Source organism: Ischnura elegans, chromosome 8, assembly GCF_921293095.1.
Source record: "Ischnura elegans chromosome 8, ioIscEleg1.1, whole genome shotgun sequence".
Lineage (NCBI taxonomy): Eukaryota > Metazoa > Arthropoda > Insecta > Odonata > Coenagrionidae > Ischnura > Ischnura elegans.
This window is the reverse complement of record NC_060253.1, coordinates 71939373-71964141: the sequence shown is the minus strand read 5'-3', so window position 1 is coordinate 71964141 and position 24769 is coordinate 71939373. Positions and strand designations below refer to the sequence as shown.

At 37.8% G+C, this 24769-nt stretch overlaps 1 protein-coding gene across 5 annotated transcripts in view; it reads right to left on the bottom strand.

The window, feature by feature from the left end:
• Nucleotides 1-24769, bottom strand: part of LOC124164525 (neprilysin-2-like) — a 160246-nt gene that overhangs the window by 48777 nt on the left and 86700 nt on the right. For 4 of the 5 annotated variants that reach the window (XM_046541876.1, XM_046541877.1, XM_046541878.1 and 1 more), the window contains exon 1: nucleotides 3641-4811. The exons of the other annotated variant lie outside the window; for it this stretch is intronic. In XM_046541876.1, the coding sequence (XP_046397832.1) occupies nucleotides 3641-3723 (83 nt within the window). In that variant the 5' untranslated portion in view covers nucleotides 3724-4811. Of the gene's footprint in view, nucleotides 1-3640; nucleotides 4812-24769 lie in introns of those variants that run through there. 5 annotated transcript variants of the gene reach the window in all.

The window sequence follows — 24769 nt, the reverse complement described above, 5'->3', positions numbered from 1 at the left end:
ACATTTTTGTCCATCCCCGCGGTCGGAGAGAGGGTCGGTCGGCTTCTTTAAAACCATTAACCTTCGGTGATTTATCCTCCAAAAACTGCCCCGCGCAGAGAGTGCAGAAAAAAATGTGGCGCACTAAAAGGGTGACCATATATATCCGCGATAAGGGCAGCTTTCTTTCCATAGTTCAGTTTAGACTTGTGCGCCGACTGTGGAATTTGATAGCGGCGGCGGCGTCCGAAGGTAATTTTTGCAGCGCTTGGCGGCGCGCAGCCATCTACGCCGATGGTCTCTTCGAAGCAAAGTGATCACTGACGAATGATGATGTTAGTGAACAAAAATATTTCTCTATTGGCATTTATGTACCCCTTTTACGTGGATTGGCATATTTTGTTTTTAATATTAATTATCATGTCTTTAATCCTACGTTTTGGTCCAAATATAACCGTTATTGTGGTTTCAGAAATGTTGTTTATTTTCCTCACCTTTATACAATCGCTGGATACTTTTTCACGAGCGCAATCTGTTTTAAATGATATTTGAACTATTGAACTGAAAGAATTGAACTGAATATAAACGTAACACAATAAAATTTCAGGGAATAATTTTTAATCATGAAATTCTGCCACGCTGTGTGCCGGTCAGGAGTTCCGCTTATCACCGTGTATCATCGGGCTTTCACCAAGTGAAGCTTGAGACTTTTTCAAACCTTAATATTCAAACTAATTATCACCGTCTGTTTTCAAGTAATTTCGCCTCGCAGTATGCTGGTCAGGATTAACACTAAGCGCCCTCCTTAAGCGGGCTTACGCCAAATCAAGCTGGAGTTTTTCCAACATTTAAGTAGTAAATACTACTAATTACTACTGTGTGTTTTCATGAAATTATTCTACGCTGTTTATCGATTAGGTGTTGCGTACAGAGCCCTCTGACAACGGGCATTTACCAAGTGAAGCCTGCAACTGTTTCCAACTCTTATACATATAGTAATTTTCTTCAGCTATGCTTATAATATAAGAAATAAAAAATAAACATACTAGTTAATAAATGCAGGGGTGGAATGTTGGTTAATAATTATATGATACTAAAAATATATACTCATTGCTGAGTTTGATTTTGTATATTTCGGCGGTAGATTAATGATAACAGAAAGCTGCAGAGCTTTCCAACCTAATGGGAGCACGCGCGGCAATGATTTAAACTCAAGTGCGTGGCAGATGGAGTGTGAAGCCCACATTCAGTGAAGGAGCGCTGAGGTAACTTGCCAAAATTGGAGTCATTGAGTTAGATTGTGTGTGGGTGGATAATTAGAAGATTTGGAGTAGGGTGGGAGGAAATCCAATGCTTGCATTTGTCCGCTACTCAACTTCAAGCGCTAGTGGGCTGTTAGTTCAAAACTCAATCAGAAAGACGTTGTACAAACCTTCCCCCGCTTTCCTTGCCGTGGGAAAATCAGTAAACAAATGGAGAGAGTCGACAAATGTGAAACATGTCTTTAAATTTAGAAGCCAGACTGGTGGCACGAATGAAAAAATGTTTTTTTAAATCCTATGCTCATCTCACGTAAATCTACCATAACTTCGTAAATTTAAGTTTAAAAATAGTATTTAAGAGTTTATTTGTTAACCAGTAGAGTTGTTGCGCTTGACTTGCTCACACACCGAGTATCCTCTACCGCTTCCCGCATCTGCTTTCAATGGCATAAATTTGGTTCTCTTTTGAGTTGGCCGTGACGTAATTTTTACGAATGTTTCGAACTAACAAAGTTTGAATTCTGTATTTTGTTCAGCATTGAATTGGATTAAGGAACTTATATTGTCATTGAGCCGTCTAGTCAATTTATTCGTGAGATCACGCAGCTTTACTTTGACTTGAAGGGAGATGATAGTTCTCATTAGCTTAATTATACCCGAAAGTACGAAAAATATTTAATCAGCGTGGCTGTATTCCGGAAAATCAAAGGGTGGTTACATAGCAAAGATTAAATTATTTTATTTTTTATACTCAGAAAATAAATTTAACTAGACTTAATGCTTAGTTTATATTTGTGTGAGAGGTAATGCACCACTCATAAAACCCAAAACAGATGGTGCAGCATCTTCTCCTCTAGTTCAGCGCCGTCCTTGTACTCTGCCTCCTCCATAAATGTCGCGAGCACTATTATGGTTTGTGATAACAATCATCAAAGCAAATATTGCGGTAAGGTGTTTCAGATTAGTAAATGTGCCTCGCATAAAATCCTTTCACGAACCATATGCTTCGAGCTCTTGATTATCTGTGACAAGGGATGGATGTAGGGGAGGGAAACAAAGAGGATTGCTTTTTTATTGCTAGGGACTTTATAGAGAAGGGAAATATGAACGGAAATGCGACGCAAAATTGGTCATGAAACATACGTGGGTCTGTTCGAGAAGAATTGGCGGAATGGGAAGCACATGGAAATGTGAATTAGAAATAGCATTAGATTCTGATAAACGGGGGGATGTTGCTGACCAATCCTAGGTTTTTAAAACTAATAATATTAATAATGTAGCGAAAGATGCGGCGAGCTGAGCTACTCATTGTTGAGAACTGCACCGTTTTACTACGTAAACCTGGAATTTAATTGAAACACAGCAGACCCTAGGAAAAACTCTTAATGTATAACTTTGAGATGTTGAGGAAAAGGTAATTTCACATCGTAAGTCGAAACCGTCCGGTCAAAGTAGTTCGTCGAATTGACGAAATGAAGTCTCTTTTACTGTTACAAATTGACGTTAGGTGTGGCGTAACTGTTTAATGGTGAAGCCTCATTTAAATGAATCTTTTGTTTTCCAGGGAGATAATTATATATTTGGAAAGTATCTTCTACTCACTTGGTATGGATATCATCTCCTAGTCGAGATATAATGGACTTATTAGTACATATTACGCTTCTTTTCATTGACAAAATGGCTCATCAAACATTGCAGTACATGATACTCGCCAAAATTATAGTTAAAGCAATTATTTTCAATATCAAAGACGAATAAATTTCCAACCTAATACTTTGAAGGCAAAGGATTGACTTACTTGCGTCAAAAAATATGGATTAAAATTACGAAATATTTAGGCATTAAAATTTTAGCATTAAGAAATATTAGGCGTCTACAAATGAGACGAGAAAATAAAATTTAGTTCCAGGTTCCTATCTGGGAAAACTTTACTATAATGGCGTGAACCTCGTTTGACTTTGTGAAGATTTTTTTTCTAGTCTGCAATTATTTTGTACTGAATTTAATATAATTTTCCCAATCCCTCTCAATTGAACTAAGTAATATTACCTATTCGATTCATTTTACGGGTCACTTTACTACTCATAATAATTCCCCCCGTATATGATGATGGATATACTAATTTCTTCCACGTGACTGGGTTGGGTAGGTACATATTTGGAGGGTGAGACCCACAACTCAGGATCATTTGTGCATTTGGGAAGGGTGGGAGAGAAGCACGGCGACGGCATTCGCCTGCTCCAAGAAAAGAGCCAAGAGGACCACAGCATGACGTCCAATCCGATATGAGGAGTGCTCACAAAGCACGCAAAAAGGGATCGGAAGGCCTTTAAATCTCCGGGATTTGAACCCGGGTCCACGGTCTGCAACTCCTTTCCATCGCGGTACCCGTGACTCACCGTGGGTTGCTCCTCTGCCGCGCCAGCTTCCACCGCGATCCCTTGGCGCGGAAGTAAAACACGGTACCCATCGCGGGCTCCATGGCCTCTGTATCTTTTTCCGGCGTGGTGAACACTTGTTGGGGGCTACGCGCGGGACTCGGCCCTTCTCCGGCCGAGCTTTTTCACTGGAGTCACTGGCGGATGGAATCAGGCCCGGGGTGCCGCCCGGTCACTGCCCGCGGTCCGACGGCGGTGACACGGCAGAGGTGGACGCACGCGGGGGTGGACATCCGCCGGAGAACCATCCATGCGTCGCCCGCGATGCTTCGTGGGGGATGACGGTGAACTTTGGGGATGACTCGGGTGAACCAGACACGCAAAACACTACTTGATTCTTCAATTACGAAGCAAGAAGTATCCTTGTTGAGAAACGTTACGAAGGGATGTGATCAACAATCACGTTTTTGCGAAAAGGACACCCAAAACACTACGTTATACTTCTGATCCAGCCCGACGTATCCTCTGTGGGATAGATTTAGGCAGAAAGGTGTAAGTAGACTATATTTTATCCAGCTATCGTCTTCAGTTTCTTTAGAAAACGTTCTCGTTTTTCTTCCTGTCTACCCTAGCCTCTAGCCTTTAAGTCCTTTCCAAAATAGGAGAAAATATACTGGTGACGACAGAGGTCCACGTCACAAACTACGTTCGCCTTTCTTCATCAACGCTTCTCACCAAGCGATGAGACAATAACTGCATCTTCTTCCTTGGAAATACGCTCAGGACCTTTTGAAGGACGGTACAATCTGCATACTCGCTCTCCGATAAATAGTCCGTGTCCAACACACACCGGGGCGTAAGAAGACCACGCCGACCTCGCGGAGGCCTTGACCAATGTTTCTCCCGAAGAGGACGCGGTCAAACCGACCTTATCTCCAGCAGAAAATCGTCGGGAGCACAGGTGTGCACGTAGATCCGCGTGGATGGAGACGTTTTGATGCGGTAAAAACGGGCAACTAAGCCGGTCACTATTATATCCCCGTCGCAATTTTCCCCACCGCTCGCGAGAAGACGGCAGGATTGAAGCGGCTTCTTTTCCCGAACCGATAGGCGAAAAAACGCACCGCTCTTCCGAGAGGGGAAGGATGTTGTGAGTCCCTTAAAACGAGTGTGTGTGTTGGCTGGTTGGAGATGAGAGAGAACTGGTAAGAAGAAGAAGTTTTAAGAGGAGAAGAGGGGGTGAGCGGGGTCAGGGGGTTCTGCGTGTGGAGGGAGGGATTGGAGTTAGGTGTATTGAGTGTGCAGGAAGGGGGTGGGGGAATGAGGGGCAAGAGGGGAGGGGTTGTGGGGTCGGGGGGATATCGGTTGTGGGGAAGGGGGACGTCTTTGGAAGGGGTCTGCGGTCTGCTACTGACTTGGAGAACGGAGATGGTAGGATGTTGGGGAGGGGGAGGTCGAAGTGATGGAAAGGGAGAGGGGGATGAAGGAAAGACGAAGGAAGGAGAAGGCGGAAGACAAGGCTCAAAGGATATGGGGGGTAAAGAGAGGTTTTTACTCAGGTGAACGAAGAAAAAAGTGGTAACATCGAGAATAAAATCATCTGACATTCATCGAAGTGACGTTAAGCTCAGGTTTTTTGAAAAATTGATAAAAACATGGAAAAATTAGTCCATTAGCATCATTTGGGGAAAGAATTGTAAAGCAAGACGGAGAATGGAGAGAGTGGAGTGAGTAATTCACGGTCGTCTTCGTCGGTTTCCCTTAGGTGAACGGCGAAAAAAGTAGTGACAACGGGAAAAAATACCGACATTCGTTAAGGTGACGTTGAGCTCAGGTTTTAGAAAAATTGGTACAAACATGGAAAAAGTAGTCCATTAGCATCGATTTGGGGCATTAGTTGTAAAAAAGACAATGAATGGAGACAGGGTAATTCACGGTTTTTACTTAGGCATTTTCCCTTCGCCGAACTACGAACAAAGGAGTAAAAACGGAAAAAAATGCCGACGTTCATTGAGGTGACATTGAGCTCAGGTTTTAGAAAAATAAATACAAACATGGCTGAAATGAGTCCATAAGCATCGACTCAAGGCATGAATATTAAGAAAGAGATTGGCGAAAGAGTGAAGTGCAGTTTAAGTTAGAAGAACGACAAATAAAATAAGCATCATTGAAAAAATTGTACTATTACCTACCGGAGCGACATTGAACTCGTTTTTTTATGTGCAAAGGTATAAAAATCGCACATAGGATCTATTAGAATTAACTCTTAAGTTTCGATCTAATGGAATCGGAAAAGTGCACCTTCCCCTTTTTCTTTGGTGGCAGTTATTATTTCCTCAATAATTATAGTGAATTTGACTTAAGCTTGGATTGCACTCATTTCTCCACCTCTCTCTGTCTTATGGCATGAAGCTTAAAAGAAAGAGAGATCAAGGGTAACAAGGTGTTTTGTTCGGAATAACTACGAAAATGGTGATAACATAACAGCCCTTTGAAACTAATTTAAATGAAGTATCACTCCGGTAAATGACTCAAAAACTATTACCGTATTTCTCCGAATATAGTCCCTCTCTGAATATAGCCCCCCCCCTAATTTTGAGACTTCAGTTTGAGAAAATAATCTAAAAAATGCGTTTGAATATAGTTCCCCCTTTACTTTTACCACCGACATTTTTGGGAAAAAAGGGGGGGGACTATATTCAGACATAGACGGTAATTTGCGAAGGTAAGTTCTCAAACGAAGAAAATCACACAAAGAAGTAAAAAGCTCCTCTTTAAAAAATTGGCGTTTTAGTAACCTCTTCTTCTCAGCCGATAGCATTTTAGTCTCTTATTAAGTGCATTATTTATTTTTTTCCAGTTTATTCGTTCGGTTTGGATTTGTTTCAGTGGCTCTCTCGTACCTTCCTATCAAATATTAGCTGGGCATACATCGAAATTGTCCTGTCTCTTCTGCATAGTTTTATTATTCGTCGCTACGCACCTATTCATCGTAAATACTTCCCTGAATATAATTTCTTTATCTGTCCTACTCTTATTTACCATCATAACACGTCACGCTCAACCAAACTTTTTAGGAAGCGTGCCCTTATGATAAATTCTTAAATGATATGTCCTCTTCGGCAGAATGCTCTATTTTCTAATCCAAATGTCTTCGTCATCATTAATATAGCGTCCATTTCCTCCTAACTAATACCGGATAATTTGAATGTTTCACATGCTCAGTGTTATGTTCCCATAGTTGTATACCTAGTCATGCTTTCCCTGCCTTCACGGATCTATCATACAATTTATTGAATATTTCGTAGTTCAATGCATTTATATTAACAATAAATAAAAAAGTGTGTTGAAATTTGCTCGAGTAAAACTTGGTTGACATGTTTGCCTCTTAGTTTCGTGGCCCCTTCTGATCGCGTCTTTATGGAGAGATTATTCATATTGCCGTCGGTGCAAATTATATTTACATATCTGACTTGTTTGTGGAAAGTTAGATGTTATAGTATGTTTTAGAGAGTGGGATATGACAGCTTATTTATAAATTATGAGTATTATATGGACAGCAGAGTCTAGCCTATTTGAAGGCCGTCAAGTCCCTCAATCACTCAAGTTTTCTATATGATAATGTTATTTTAATATTTCTTGCATTGATTTCCTCAATCATCCTTCAAACTACGCAAAACATACGATATTTGCGTAACTCGCTTCTCATTCTATTTCCCTAGCGTACGCGACAAAAAGCGGTGGAAACTAGAGGCTACAATTTATTACCTCACCATCGGTCTCTATTTAACCTCTTTGCACATTAGCTATCATTGTGTAATCTGGTTCGCGTACTATTTGCTTCGAACGAAACAAATTTTACGGGACTACTCTTGCGGGGAAAGGACACATCCTGAAACATTATTCGATCCGGCCGCGAAATCCGTTTATCCAATAATTTTCTAAATTCAATCAAGCTATCTTATAGGACCAGTGAATTGATATGATGAGTTAAAATATTTCATACCCCAGTTTCTCTGACTGCTGTAATCGAATTTCGACATAGCTGTGATGGATATATGATGAATTCATCGCAAAGTCTGATAGTGGATTTGTCATGATGAGCAATTTTTAAATGATTTCAGGCGGTTTATGGCAGTGTTCCCGATTAAAGACAAGTTGGCCAGTAGAGGATTTTTGAGGAGGGAAGAAGACATGGGCGGATGTCTAAGGATATCTTTTATCCAGCGTCTGCCATCATTCAATTAACTATCGTTATACGGCCTGTATAGATAAATCTTGTATTTCGTTCAATTATGTCCGTCTATCGTCGGATCAGAAAGATTGTTTGTCTATACTCCAGCTTCTTTCTTCTTGGCGAGCAATCATCCTCTTTGTTATACCTTCAGCGTGCCTTTGAACTTCTCTATGGAAAACTACAATGATAAATTTTATTTCAGAAGGAAAATTGATTTTTCAAATAGGAGGTGGCTGGAATTAAACGAACTCAAGTAAACCTGCAATACGAGGATTAGCAACAGGTGGCTATTTGAAACTGACTCACGGTAAATGGTGAAATAACCCATTTCTGTCGCGTAAATATCGACAATCACGGGTTGACCTAATTAGGATCGAAATTATGGAAATTTTCTACTTAATACTTCTGTAATTAAGTCTTTTATTTATAACCAATAATACTTTTTGTTGATAGAGGTTTTGGTTGATCAAAATAGGCACAATGAATTACCCTTTTATTTCATTATTTAATAGCCAACGCTAGGTATCAATTATATACGATATCATTGAGTGTTAAATGTGAACAAGTCCGCATTAATACACCTATTGAGGGCATTTAGGTATTGAAATTTCTATCATCTACTTGCGAAAACTGGATTTATAATATGAGGAGCGTTTTTCGTTATTATGCTGCAAGGAGCGTATCCCAGATGGGGGATTTTGTGTATTACTCTTTGGAGTCAATTAAACCAGACTTTAGTTTAAAAAAGTTTAGTAAGTAAAAAAAGTTATAGTTTCCAATACAATAGAATTTCTAACATATAGACTAATCTCGTCGCACCAAATTTAACTGTCATTTCTTCGTGACGAGATAACTCGTCACCTCCAGCGTAAGTGAATAACATTTGAGGCAATTTGGACAAAGTATATCATTAATTCTGGTTTTCGCCGTGAAATCTACTGCAGAGGGCGAATCACTCCCACTCGACTGGTTGAATTTTTTTCTTTATTATAGGCATTATACTAGTTTCATCATTGAGCCTCCACCTTGAAACTTTCAAGGTGATAATTTAAACTTTTCGAAATTTGTCTGAATCTCAATCATGAAAGCTTTCAATCTTAGAATATGCGGAGGTTATTTTTTTATTTGAAGTACAGGTGGATATTTACAAAAATGTGTAATACATGCCCTGGAAAGTTGAAGATAATAGTGAACAGGCTGGTCGAAAAAAAACGAAGTATTAGTTGATTTTTATTGACGACTCCAAATTACGCTCTTATAATTTTACTTCATCGACTGACGGTCGAAAAAAAGTATTTACGTTACCTATATTTTTTGGAAATTACATTCGAAATTCCGCTATATTTTACAAGCTTTCATTGAAGTACTTGCCTTGGGATACGTGAAATGATAATGCTAGAAAATTTATTTCATTTTGACAAAAACTGATATAATGTGTACACTACGCATAAGAATCTTGATTAATGTAAAGCATTGTCTCGTCACAGCTATAATTTCTGAATTATTACCAAATGACTGCTGTATCACGTCAGTTTTACGAAAATGGCCTTAATATAGCAGGAAAGAGAGTCATCATAGAAATATAAGGTTTGATTTTTTCACATTCCATTTAAATTTGTCTTGCTTTTAACCCCGATGTTTATGATGATGAAGCATCTTATACAGCCACCGGGTTAAAAACTAACAAGACAAAGACAAAGGTACGCGGAATGTGAGAAAATAAAATGTTATCATTCTAGGATGAGCCTCTTTCCTGCTAATTGGGCCAACCGTAATGCCATTTTATTACATGTACAACAATATTTTTTTCGTAATATATTCGGACATTTTCTTTTGAGTCGTGCAGTCGCAAGACTCTCCCCTCAAGTTTTTAGCAGGTAGGTGATATGTCATAAAAAAGACCATTTCATCTGGTATGATGCTTCCTTTTAAGGCGAGAGTGCCATTGAGCGATGTTTGGATCGAGTGTAGAGCCACATGCAAAGGACAAGGCATGAAGTGATACCTAGCCGGTGCATGTCTCAATTGACTCGGATGAACAGGGTTCCAAATAGGGTGTAAATATCCCCGCTCGGCGTCCATGGCAACGGGGCCGCGCCCCGCTCCTCTGACCTCCCTCCCGTAAATCTCCTGCCCCCATCGCCGTGGCTCTCGTTGACACGCCCGGCCTGCAAAAGGAGATGCTGTCGACGGGCGATAACTCACGTGACGTCCGCGGATGCAAATTTATTACAGGGTCATTCTTTTAAGGATTGATTTTCATGCTTCGCTTCGTGTTATGTTTTCCTGAAGACGAGCTTTAAAGACACGAGGAAAACTGTTTGTCACACAAAAATGACAGACGAGATATTAACTGCCCTATTTGTACAGATACATATTGCTAACTCAACTCTAAATTTCGATTTGCACCAGTTATTTCTGTACCAGCACAGCCATTCTTTTAAGAAATGATTTTCAAGCTTCGTTTCATGCTATGTTTTCCTTAATACGAGCTTTGAGATACTAGGAACACTGTTTGTCACCCAAAAATGACAGAAGAGATATTAACTGCCTGTTCCTTGCTAAGTAATTTACAAGTTTCAATTGCTCGTTTTAGCGGATGATTGTCTTATACATGGGCATACCCAGCGAGGGGCAGCTGCCCCCCCCCCGCCCCCCCTTAGAAGCAAAATTCGCAAAATCTTTAAGCAAAATCGAATTGAAACGAAAGCATTCTACAAATTTTCTTTAAACCCACGAAAAATGATATGTATTAGTATAAGATATGTAACTAAAATAAAACTATTTTTTCAAGGAAATAATCTCAAAAACTAATAAAGCGCTGTTATAATTTTCTTAAAATGCTGGTTTCATTCACCTTTTCCATGATGAAATGTCACAACTTGGCTTGCCCCCCCTAGACCATGGCTTGCCACCCCCTTGTTATGATCCTGGGTACGCCCTTGGTCTTATATGGTTCACGAATTAAATAATGATGTGTTTTATCGTTATTTTTGACGACCTATGACTGGAGTGGAAGGAAAGTTATCAGAATTTCCCCGGCGAATTCAAATGCAAGGAAATGATTTTCATAATCATCAATGGCTTGCAGTGAATCGTTATTTAGTTGCTAATTCGAATGCGTATCGATACGAACGAGGCAGCCATGTGGACTTAACTGATCCTATTAAACTTTCTGGGATAGAAAAAGTTTGTTACGTTTTGGTGGGATACTGGGTTTTTACTGTCCAAAAATTCTCCTAGTCGCTGGCTCTGGTAACGGGAAAGTCCTCCCTCTTTTCATAAAAGTCGAAAAAAGAACGCCCTCTTATCGTAAAAATAATTCCATCTAAGTTTGGGAGATAAAAAGTTTTGTGCACATGGGTTTAAAAAAAGGGTTCTTGATTGCCCGGGCTCCTTTTTGAAAACGAGGTTTCCGTTAACAGGGCGTCCATTTTTCTCGACGGAACTTTTTGAATAAGTTTTTAAAAGTTTTTAGATTGCCATTTACGCCGGTTCATCAGGAGATGTTGTGGATATATAACCATTACATTTTTGGATACGTCTTCCAATAACCAAACTGATGCCTCATCGGTGATCGACGGAGGGAGAAGGCTAAAATGACTTTTAAGTACATAATGGTCCCCTGTTTAACTTTGCATAACCGTGACGTTTTTAAGTAGGCACTAAGTAAACATTAACTCTTGAAAACCATCGAGGAATTTTTAATTTTTTTTCAGAATTTTTGCTTGTTAAAACATTTTGATCAGGGCCAAGTGTTGATTATTCTTATTTGAAAAATTTAAGCGAATGCAAAGGACTGGATATGGAATATTTTCTTTAAACCCATTAGAATGCACTTCGGACTACATTCCTTTAAAACTTTATTAATATAAGTTTGCCTCGCGAATCTAAGCGTATTATCATCTTCATCAGCATCTAAATTTTAAAACATTTGGTTTGCCTATTGGCTTTATTGGCAGATACTAGTTCAGTTCTATTTTAACGAAAAGATCTTTGCCAAAAAATGATTCTATTCATGTGAATCAGAGCTGCGGTGTTAAATTGATTTTGGTGTCCCAGACGTAGTTTCGAAACAAAATAAATAACCAAGCGTTTATTTTGAATATGTTCTGGCGGAATATAGAACATTTTTAGATTTTCTTCCTACCAAAACGTAATGCTTGATTATCATAACCACGATCTCGGGACAAAAAAATAATGGAAAACGAGGGATCAAGCGTATAATGCCAAGAAATCTTTCGCACTATCGTAAACTCTTTCAAAACTGATAGACGAAAAAGTGTTAGGCATTGACCTTTCTTTGTTTTTCATTCGGAAAATAATGGTATATGTGTGGAATAAAAATAAAATATGGTAAATGATATGTATTTTACGTGAAAAAATCGATTTATGTCATTTCAGGATTTTTGAACTTCCCCATCAACCCACTCCCCTGTCTGTGTTCTTTTGTCGGCAGTTCAATTAAAATTAAACTTTTGCCATATACCTACTCTTGAAAATGTTCTGCAAAGGCCGATTGTGTCTCGTATTGTGATGGAAAAATGTCGGTCGAAATATATTTTTCGAGCAATCGATTTTTAATAGAAGTAAAAAGCTCGACTTTTCAACAATAATCGAAATATGAATCAAAATATCGATCAATCAAAAAATTATGTTTTTTGAAAAGTTCGTACGAAAACATGTTTATTATTCTTTCGAAAGATATTCAAAATGCACATTTTGGCAATACAAAAAATCTACTTAGAATATATGCTAGAATTATTATAAGTAAAAATTTACTAATGCAGGCACGTAAAACTTTTGGGATCACATCTAACAATTAGAACCATTAGCTTCAATAATTTTTTAAAGAAAGATCAACTGAATGAGATACTTTATTGATAATTGAAGGGGTGTATTTCCAATTTTAGCGACTTTGGAGAAAATATTCTTCCACAAGGGACGGATGGCGTTATCATAGGGCGATAGAGAAACCGCTAAAATGAAACGAGATAGTCACGAATGAAGATGAAAAATCGAGTTTGGATCAAAACTCAATATCGATGTCGATTTTCACGTTTTTTTTTTACTTTTATAATTCGATTTTCGATTCAATCGAAATCGATTTTTCTATCGCTATTTGTGTAATACAGCATTAAAATCACATTTTTCGTAGTGTTTGATTAACAAGAGTGAGTCCTATTATCTTATTGCTTCTGGTATTTTCTGGTTTTCCTCACTCTCAAAGACTCTACTCCTTCACAAATATGATATAACGGTTATAAGTTAGCTTACTTTTTTGACAGCGTAAATCCCATTCTCTACGTGTCTTCGTAAAGTTCCTCAAAGAGTCAACAATGGTCTTTTTCCTTTCAAGATTGATTCCTGAGAAAGCGGATGCTTTAGCAAAATCCCCCGCCGAAGATTGATGGAGGCCTAAACTTTAAGGAAAAGCTCTCCATCTAAGTCGGGAAAGGGAAAGAGATATGACATTTTCTTTCTGCTGTGGGAATACGGTTCGAGTTGGTGGGAATTAAAAACTATAAGCGCAAGTTTCTCATGGGTTCGCAGATCAAATCGAATAAACGGATTGGATAAGATTGACATTCATGCTTCGTCACTAAACGGTATCATTTTCATTCCGTTATGTATTTTAAGGCATTGGAAGTAAGTTATGTAGAAATGTGTTTCAATTAGTTTAAGCTAGAAAAATTTGAGGTTCCATTAATAAATATGAGCTCTGTGATGTGGAAGTGGTTAATAAAAATAAACATTTTTACGAGTTAGTCGCAATATTCTATTAGTTCCACGTACTATTTTTTCTAACATACTTGCATCTAAAGGATGCCTTTCTGCCACTTACAACCTTTCAGTTTTCACATTAAATTCAAATAAATATTTATTTTAATCTCCTTTTTATTTCTGGCTGTTGATCATAGTTTAATTATGTATACAAAGTAAACTCGTTTCTGGAGGCTAATTTCTATAGAGAAATCGTTTATTAGAAGCTAATCGTCGATGAAGATGAGAGTGTCCCTGTCCCATGGTTGCATATACCCAACAGCCTAAACCGTCCAGCAGGAAGGTATATCGATTGGAGTACTTTTTGTGAAATAAAGGGTGTTTTAAACGTTCTAATCTGAATCGAATATTTAATATATTCTTATTCGTGTAAAGTTGTTGGCTTTAGGGTTTATCAATAAATTGTAATGAAAGTACTCACAGATTGATTAATGAAATGTAATAAATCATTGTCAGTTGATATATATGTAGTGATTTTCTGCTGGGAATCTGAATTATTTACGACAGAAGTTATAAATTTAAGCAATGCCTGGGCTATCAAGTCTTTGCCAGTTTGTATAATAATTCAAAGATACATTCGAGCCACTGATATTGTTAGAAAAATTTGTATGAGTATTGTCTGTAAAAACGTTTTATTAATTTACCAATCGAAGAAATGGTGACCAAAACACAACGTTCCAAGTCAAGAATTGGAAAAATATTTCACCTTACCTCTAAATGAGGTGGCCTAAGGTGGTCCAACCACACAGCAGATCAAGATTGATGGATTTGATAGCATAATACTCGGACCGAACTTTTTTAGCTGTGGTATGTGAGCTGTGATGTGGAAGCCATCACGATCAACGAAGCGATTGAGCCCCGTCTTTAGTCACGAGCTGAATGTGGAACACTGGTTAAATGTTTGCTCTTTCTTCTCCAATCCCATTATCTAAGTGAATTTCATAGAAAGACCGCGCCGTAGGAATGATCCACATCGCTAGTCGACGCAAAAGGAGTAAATGTTCACACATTTATCGGTTAACAAATGACAGACTCACTGAAAAGACACCTAATAAAAAATAACCACCACTACATGCCATGGCTCAAGGTGTTGAAAATTTTCGGAAAAATACTAAATATCGCCTTTAAATATTTCTAAACTTTGTGATGCGCTTTAAAAATTCGAAATGTCTATCCTGTTATTAAACTCGATATTCAAGCGGATTAATTTCCATATTGGAGTGTATTTACTTTTCAGCGCAAAATTTAAATCGATTAAGTCCATGCAATAAAGTCATTGAAAGTTTTGAAAAGCTTTTGGGGTATCCAAGGTATTGAATTTTAGAAGAATCATGAAAGAAAGTGCAAGCATTTATTTATTTTTGTATGTTTGTTTAATGTGTTTTTACTCCGAAGTTACTTTTTGCAAAATATGTTTTTATTCCACTAATTCTTCACTATGAGATTTTGCGTTTTGTTTATCACAAGCGTTTGAAAAATATCGAATTATGCAAAAAAATCTTCCATCCCTGCCATTTAATCCATCTTAAAAATTAAAATACCCTCCGCATTTGAAAGATGATGCAGCTGCAAGATTTTTAATTATCTTTTTGCTTGCGAAAAGCAAACTTCGCAATGAGTCAACTAATAGGTACTGTCGGCTCAAGCTCATCACCTTTGCGCAAGCATTGGAATAAAAAATACACTTTTTTCGTATCGGGTGATGAGAATCCACTTAGCGTATTTCAATCCATGACTTTTCTACCGCTAGGACTGAAGCTTCGTGGGACACAATTATTGCGTCATCTTCTGACCTCTCTGATGCATTATGGCATTGCAACATCGACGAAGTAAGAAGTATTAGTTTATCACTGTGACAAAATTGATATAATCGATAGGTTCATTGGAACAAAGGAATAAGATGACGTAAATGGAGTTAAAATAAATAATAAAGCGTTTGAGGCTTCAATAGTACTAAACGATTCAAGCCAGACTAATTCAGTGGATTAGTTCATAATGGGACAAGACTGTATTCTTACTCATATATATTACAAAAAAGCGTCTTGTTGGAAGGTATAAATAATAGTTAAATTGTTACTTGATTTATTTCAAGATGTGATTGAATATGGCCCTAATATTTCCTTCATCATCATTATCAGAAAAAAATGCGATAAATTAATTTATCCTTATTTGTAGCCTGAGGAAACTTAAATGTTGTGCAACGCACAAAAAGTTAGTGGAATGAATGGTTATGAAAATAGTGTATCATTGCCAGTACACCGTGAAATAAATTTACACTAAGTATCACGATAAATCCACCTTATTTATCTATAGTACCAAATAATATGAGATAATGATACGATTGTGTAGAAAACGGTAGGAATAATTTGAAGTAAATTCGTTAAGAAAGTTTAACCTTGCTATACTTGCTAGTTACCCTTTACTCGCGTTCATTCGCTTAAGTCAGTTGTATTTTACTCAGTTTTACTTTACTTGTGTTCTTATCTATTAAGAATTATTATTAAGAACTGGAGTCCCACTGAAAATCCATAGCTTCAATCTTATCCTGCACAAGCGAGGAACGGAGAGTTACCTATTTCTCTCGTAGAAGCTAACCGGAGGTGTCACGGTCCAAAGATGAAAAATTATGGCTCCAATGACGTGTGCGGCGTTATGAGGCATCTGATTCATGTCTACTGGACGTCTTTCCGAGATTTGTAACCGGAGCAAGAGATGGGCAGCCAAGTCGCGTCAAAGGCCTTTGACGAGGGGCGACTCCAGTGGGATCGAGAGTCTTTTTTCTCGCGCAAGGTAGGCGTTAAAGCTTACGGCTTTTTAGTGGAGAGGTGGAAAGGGTGTAAAGAACAAACTGTTTATCTCGCCTTGTTTTAGATGGAAGCATGCGACAGGCGGTATCCGTTAAGGAGGATCCACTATGGCTTCACGTTAAACAAATACTGTAAATGCGGATTACTACGGGCGCTAGGGTGCTTCTTTGGCCCGAAAAAATATAAGTTTTTTCTAATAAACTTGAGGGACGAGTTTGCATATTAATTTCGATATTTTTCGTACAATAGTAACGCATATTAGTATTGATAGCGGTAAAATGGGTTCTACTTCGCATAAAGTCGGGGTTTTTTCTTAGAAAAATTTTAATCAAATTTTAGAAACCTCAGTGGTACGAGCCACGGTTGACCAGCCTTTTCTGATCCACAACTTTTGAAATTTGCTTATTCATCCATAGCTTATCTAGAATCTTAACGTAAGTGGCTCATTTATTGTATGTTTATGTTTTGGGAGGACGGTACATCAATTAAGCGCAATATATGATACCCAGATCTGGCTGGAAGCCGATTAAATTTAGCTATTTCTTAGAGTCTACGCATTGGTAGGAGAGTTACTGATGGGTGTAACAGTCAAAATCTTATGTCTAATTTTCTTAACGTGATATGTAAAGCATGTGTCCAAATTATTTTAGGGCACAAATTTTGTTCACGGAATAAGTGGCAAAACTGATTACTATTGCCCAAGATAAAGAGTAAATAAGTGTTCATTAATTTTCAAAGTTAAGTGAGAAATATCCAAATGTATAGAATAGTCAATTTGCCCTTCGTCATGAATGGGTTCAATTTTTATTTCAGCTTTCAGTCAAATTATTCTTGATTTCGAGAATTTTGGTTTTCATACATTGACGCTTCAGATAAATGGTTAATTATGTGGTGCTAACGATTTTTCCGTGAAAATTTTCTCCTTAACGGTAATCTCCTATATTAAATGGGAAAAAATTATGGAGCTACTGTATCCTTGTCTAGCAAAGTACTTTTACTATCAATATATTTTTATATTTAAAATGTATGCATTAAGTCGTACGTTTCGATTTAAATATTGTTAGTGTTTGTGGTAGATGTGTACATTTCTCATAGGCGTGTACGTCTGCGAGCATGGAAAGAGAAATATGGATTAGATGAGGGAAGAGTCTGCCGCGGAGAAGAGTGGAATATCATTTAAGATGACGTCAAAGACTGGTTCTAAGTTTCGCCCGTGATAAAATTGCCTCGCGGGCTAACACCGAGTTCATTTTAGCATTCAATGCTTTCCCCCTAACCATTGGGCATTCGACCATTACGTTATTTAAGCACGAAATGTTTTTCCATTCCTTCCCACAGTAAATTTCCTACGACTCTGAAAAGAGTGCGTCACAAGATGCTCAGAGAAAAACTCCTGCTTTCCCATCTGTTACCAACTTTTAAAAGAGGAAAATTGGGGTATTATATCGCCAACGTATAGCTTCAATCTGGTCACATTCTATCAGACCGACGTCGGTCATCTGTGGAAATGTTTATTGATTGAACTGTCCTACTACTCCTTCTTCAAAGGTTCCACATATTGAGAAAGAAGTGCCTTTAGAAGTTTTTTTTCTATACCCGTTTTTCATACGCCTTCATTAATTAGGCAACGCAAATGAGAGCAAAAGTGCATGTTTTTGTCTGTTTCGGATTTAGAACTGCTGACTTTGACATACTTAACCTAACCTCTGCCTAACTTATATCTAGATTTTTACGTTGAGCATGACTCTCATCTGAAATTTTTGTTGAAAATTGGAAATTGAAATTTGAAAAATTGTCCACAGGAAAATACGAAAATCCACGGGTTGAGAAGATATTTTTTAATTTATATTTAGGATTGTGGCAGGTAACAATTTTACTGCTCAAAATGCACCCATGAAAAATTAGCGCCCACCTTTGATAATGCTTGTATTACCTTCAACTTTTTTTTAATTATGCCCCTGCCCTACTAACAGTATTAATATATACATATAAACTATATATCAATCGTAAGTTATTGTTTTTCCTCCAAATTTTTCTCTATATAATCATGAAATAATCGAATGTCAATGCCGTAAAATAATAATTATGCTATTTAATTGTGGAGGTGCTAGTAGCTCTAAAGTAACTTTACAACATTTTCATGGGAAGAGAAGATAGAAAATGCAAAATCTTTTACAGTCCCCTAACCTGGACCCAGGGTTATATCGGTGCTCAGCAGTCAGCTGAGAAACCTGAAACCTTACCTGAAACGAGAAAAAAATGCGTAATATTAGTCAAAATGTCAGAATTCGGGAAATAACATAGGTCAAAATAATGCTTATAATAAATTCTTCCAACGTTATTATCGAATTGACCAAGATTTGTGAATAAGGGAAAAATATTTAGAAGTTATGGGATAGTCAAATTCATAATTACTTTCGAAAAGTAACTGATAGTAAGTATGCTAAAAGTAGTGGTATACTATGGCAGTTATTATTAATTTCAAAAGATAACTCTTTGTATGTGTGCTAAAATTAGTGGAGTGCAAAGTTTTCACCATCCTAAATTTATTTCCACCTTCCCCGTAAATAGCACATAAAGGCCTTTACATTAGGAGGATTAACTAAGGAAGCCACAAAAATCCATGCGCTGGACAGGGACCACCTACCCTAGCGGGATTCGAATCAACGACCTTCGCTTTCGGAGGCGAGGACTTTGCATCACCGCCACCGAGGCCGGGTAAATGCTTTTTTCATTGATAGCCCTAATGAGATTTCGTTATAATTTACAAAATTTTGACAGTACAGTGTTTATATTTCCTATTTTTATAATATTTATGTTTGAATAAATACTAAAGAATCCAAATATACATATTATAAAATATTTATTTTTATAGGTATATATACGAGGAACTAGGAGGAAATTTATTAGGGGTCCGAAGAAGTAAGGCAAAAATAATATTTATCAAAGGACGGAGTGCAATGCAATAGGAGAAAGGATGTTAAAGAGACAGAGAGATATTCCTTTTAAAATGTTTCGAGGGAGGGGCGGCGTTTCCCTCGAGCTGCTCTCCGCTCCACACACGCGTTATATACGAGCGAGAGTATTTTTGAGGGCTCTATATCTGGAACCTCCCCTTTTCCTTGTCATTTTTCCCGCGCCCCCGCCGAGGTTTTATTTACGCGCATAATTTAGCCGGCGTCACCAACAGCTCCGGAAGGATAAATTGCCCGTTAATGGGCGATTAAAACGATCCGAATTAGCGTAAATCCTTTGCCGACATCGGCACGGGTGGGGAGGATATTTACGATCCTAGGGTAAGGGGAGGAGGTTGCCACCTTCTCTTCACCCAAAACAAAAAGGGAGAAGTGGGTGCGATTTTTTTTTTGCCTGTTGCCATTATGATTGTTAGGAGTGAAAATGACTTTCTTTGGTGAGTGGGTTGAAGGGAAAGCGAGGAAGTAATTAAATACGGCTGGGTGCAGGGGCGGGTTAAGGGGGGACAACTTCCCCCCCCGTAATTTCCGGAAAAAATTGAAATTGTGGTAATTTTTGAGGAGGTTCTCCTATGTATTAAGTCAGCAGTTCCCAACCTGTGGCATACACTAAGGGGGTATGCGACGAACCAGTCAGGGTATGCCGAAAATAATCGGTAATGGCGGGCGAATGTCACTAATTGTCCGCGCCTAAGGCGCGTTTATTCCGCTGTACCGGTGAGAACAAACTCACCACAACCAGCCAGTTTACAGAAGAAAATTAAATAAATGGCGCATATGTTGTGTTGTCAGTGTTAGTGATTGTAGTGAGAAAAAGGAAAGCAATTTTATTTTTATTTTGCATAATAAGGAATGCATTAAGTAATCCATTTTGATTTTTTTTTAAATCTTTTGAGTAGTTTTTAATGGATTTAAAAATATATTTTTTTCATCACATTTGGAAATCCAGTTGCAGGTAAAAGGTACCCAAATAAAAAAAAACAGGTAATGGCGGGCGCTACGGTACTTCTATTTATACAACTACTATTGGTAACTAAAAGTGTAATCTAACCGTGGTGAAATTAATTAATTAAATGTACTCGTTACATTATTAGAGGTATAATATTAGCTATATATACATAAAGAGGGGTACGGGCGGAAAAAAGGTTGGGAACCGCTGTATTAAGTAATGAAGCCCCAAAAACAACGGCCTTAATCCGACTCTGGGTTGGTGAAATCGTGAAAATTTTTTATCAATTTGAAGCTTTCCCGATAGATATCACTTCTTTAATCAATGAGAGGACCGCGACTTTTCTAGTACTTTCTCAAGCACTTTCTGGATAGCAAAGCGAAATCCTCATCTGAATAAGAAGTACGACAAGGGTGCGAAAATATCCATAATGTTTCTTTAAAGGATATTGGTTGGTGCAAAGTGGAAGTCATTTTCATAAATATTACATAATATCCTTTTCTAATTCTGAATTATCGACTGACGACCAAAAAATAGGTTTTCCGCGCTACATTTTTTTAAGGAAATTGCATTTGGAAATTCGCATTATATTTTGCTTCTCCATTAGTTAAGAATAAATGTTTTTATTAATTTTGTAACATTTTTTTATTTTTTCCAAAAAAAAAACTGTTATAACCGTCTGTATTATTGTATACTGTAAGAATCCGGATAAAAATAAAAGTTTGACTCGCACCTGGACATTTTTTAAAGGTTATTATGAAAAGAATTATGTAACTGAAGCCAAATCTCGTTATTTACACGAAAATGCCACAACGGTGGGCTCAGTTGCTATAGAAATGTAAGCTAAGATATTTAAGGATTGATTTATTTGTTTTACATTTTTGCTTATTAAAGTCGATTGATGTTGTCTTAGATGGCGAAGAATTAAAAAAAATAATATGAGCGAAAAGTATTTAATTGGAATTGCGTAGTTGCAAACCTGCCTTCCTCCTCGTGCCATTTTTGCTTCATCCTCTTTCTATTATAAAAACAGTAGCCTCAGTGATGCGCAATTTATCAACAATAAATAATGAAATAGTTGACGAACATAAGCGATGTATCGTTTTTGAAAATTTGTCGGGCTATGCATGTGGAATATATTAAATAATTTAGCGAAATATAACTTATTGGTGGGTGGGTGGGTCCATCTCTTTCGTGGATTTCAATTTTTGGCGGAAGCAGGGGAGATAGCGGATTGGAGGTTTACGAGTCCCCAGAGAATTGAAAACGCTTATATCCGATGGAGGAGAACTCTAGAATACGCTGCCCATCGATTACTTCTCTGCCCTCGCTGACTGATTTTTCCTTGCTCTGAGATGTTGTGCCATTATTGGGAATGTGTAAACTTTCTCGAGTGGGTTACTTGATTATTTATATTAATATGCATTGGTTTGAATGTCCCTCGTGCTGGTGATCGTAAATAAATCTATTTTTTGTTACAATAGTTTTTGATTAGTTTAAGTATTTTCTTGAGGCGCCACATCACTCCTGAACTTGCAATTTAATTAAAAGAATTCGGTACATGGAAATGAAATACATGTTACGACGAAAGAAATTCCTCTTTCAGCTATTCTCTCTTAATTTAAAATAAAAAAACACGCAAAAGTAATCGCTCGGTTTTCATGAATTGGTTACGTCTTCGGTTCATTTACTCGTTCAAGGAGAGTCGCCCATCCAGGGAAGGAATAGTTCACAAGATTGTAAAAAAATCGCCTCAATACGAGGAGTAGTTTAAAAACAGTGACCAGTTCGTCAGGAGCGAGTGGCGTCAGAAAATGATTTAAGAAAGGGTTAAGACCTTTGCCTTTTCATCGCGAATAGCTCCATAATTTCGTAGCGGAGTGAAAAAGGTGTCATTTCTTAACTTATCTCTATTTGCATCAACAATTACCGATATTGGAAAAGTATCCCTTTATGCTTTGAGCACTTGGTAACACAGCAATGGTATTTTAAGATTTTTCTTGGCCTAGTCTTTCTTTCTCAGTCGTTATTCCGTTTTTATTTCTGGGGGTCTATTTTCGTTCTCCAACTCGGGTGTTATCCAAGAGAAGTTGCGTGTATCTCTTGACCTACGCTTACTGTTTGCAAACAAGCACCAGGATATTCAATAAATGTACCATAGGTTACGTTAGAGAAACAAATGAGGTTGGGTTACGACCGAGTGTAGGCCCATGATGAAACGTAGGATGGGTTCACTATGTAGCAAATTCAAGCATTGTAAAAGATCCTTGAAAATGGCACCATGTACTCAAATTCTTGGCTGGGTGTTCTGGGCTCTCAGAAGTTGTCGTCTGCGCTGTTATTGAAGCCAAGTATATAAAAAAATACTTGAGCGTATATCCTGTCACATTTTTGCAAGGGTTGTGGCGATAATTTCGAAGGGAATTCCATTCAGGATGGGCCATTGAACGCTGAGAGGGAAGGTAGAAATATCCATTAGGAACCTGAGACCTTGTATTTCATTTGAAAGCACATTTACCATTGGATCGTGAGGTTCCTTGATGAGGAGGATATAAAAAAAACCACGAAATAATTTCTTATGACTTACGAGGAAGGAAAATTAGACAGCGTATGATTAATTATAGCCGATATATTTCGCACTGTCATGCTACGCATTTCGGCCGATACCATTATATCCTGTTGTATTTTTATTTTTGCCGTCGCCCTGAGGGTGGAGGCTGAGTGGATCATCATCGAGGTTTGACCTTGGAAAAGGGCCTGTTGAGTTCCGTGATAAGGAATTAATTCACTCTGTCATGGTCATCCGAATAGTTTAACTCAATGAATTGAGGCATGAAATTCTCCATTCCAAGAAACATATCGAATCCTTTCTTTAATCTCTATCAGAGGTCAAGATGATACATTGACGAATACAGAAAAAATACAGCAAGAGGGGGTAAAAGATGCCTTGAGCTACCTTTACTTTTATCGTTATAAAAAAAATTGCAATAGGGTGGTTGCCTTCATCAAAGAAAACGAAAGGCATTGATTGCGAATCGTTACCCACCATTAGTGTATTCATAATATACAAATTATTTTGTTTTAGAAATACCGGGTTAGACGAATGGCAATGGTCCATTTTTATCCTCATTTGAAAAGGGCCAGATTGGCGCCGATGCGATGCCACTCCACGTGACGTCACAGGGACCTAGTTTCTATAGGAGAAGATAGGAGTTATACATCGTCTGAGGTTACCAATGCATGCATGAGGCGCAGCGCTCAGGGAAACATGTCTTAACAATCACTTATTAAAACTGGCTAAGGTCGGAAAGTTTTCCTCGTTTGATAAGTTATTAATAATCCTTATTTAAGCCAAGCGCTACCAGCCAGCAGGGTTCTAGGCTACCCGCTAGCAGCCTGCGTCGTATCAGCGCTAAGCCTCGCCTCAAGGTCACCTCGCAGGGCGGCAACGGGAACCAGAAATACGTCACGCGGAGAGATTTCCCGGCATTCATACTTACGCGTCGCGTTTTCGCGCGCTTGAAAATTTTCACTTTTCATTTAATCGCGAAAAATAGATGTCGTCATTTAAAAATCTAAAAGCGTGAAATACGTACTCCAGGAGTAATAATCTTTCGATTTAGGCAATAAAAAAATAATAGGAAACCACCCTATTGTGGTTCTGCAATGTTCGGCAATGCGGGCGGTCCCGCTAGGGGAGGGGAGGCGTTCCCTTTGCACCCCATGTGTATCCATTCCTGCGGTGATACAAAAATGGGTTTAAAATAACCCTCATACTTGCATTTACCCAAATTACTACTCCATTGTTGCTTTATGAGAGCGAGATATTAGCTTTTATAGAAAGAGTACAAATATGGTATTGGTTCACCCCTGGATGGATCTATTCATTAAAATCCTACCTGACTGAAAATCCTGTGACTGATCTCATTTTTATTATAGTCTTTCTCTCAATATCTTTCGAAACATATTTTTGCTTCGATAATCATGAGTCTGTATATATTTTTTTTTCAATCGCTAGATCTGGTATAAATTCCACTGGTAATAAGAATTTTTAACAAACTTTTTAAACTAGCGTCTTAAAATCTTTTTCTATTAGCTCTCTGATGAAATTGGATACATAGATTCCCCGAACATGAAATTTTAAAAATTGAAAGTTGAATAAAATAACTTCGGCTATTTGAAAAGTTTTAATTAGGGTTGAAAATACGTATTTAATATTATCTTTTTTCGCTAGGGGATGGATAGACGTGTTTGCATCTAAATTTTCCCAGTGTTCAGTGTTCCATCCACTGTAATCATGAATGACGGAAGAAAACATCTCGGTTTGAAAAATAGTATGGATATACTTAAATCAGCTACGGACTGGGCATCAAGACAGCTAGAGAACAACTGAACTCA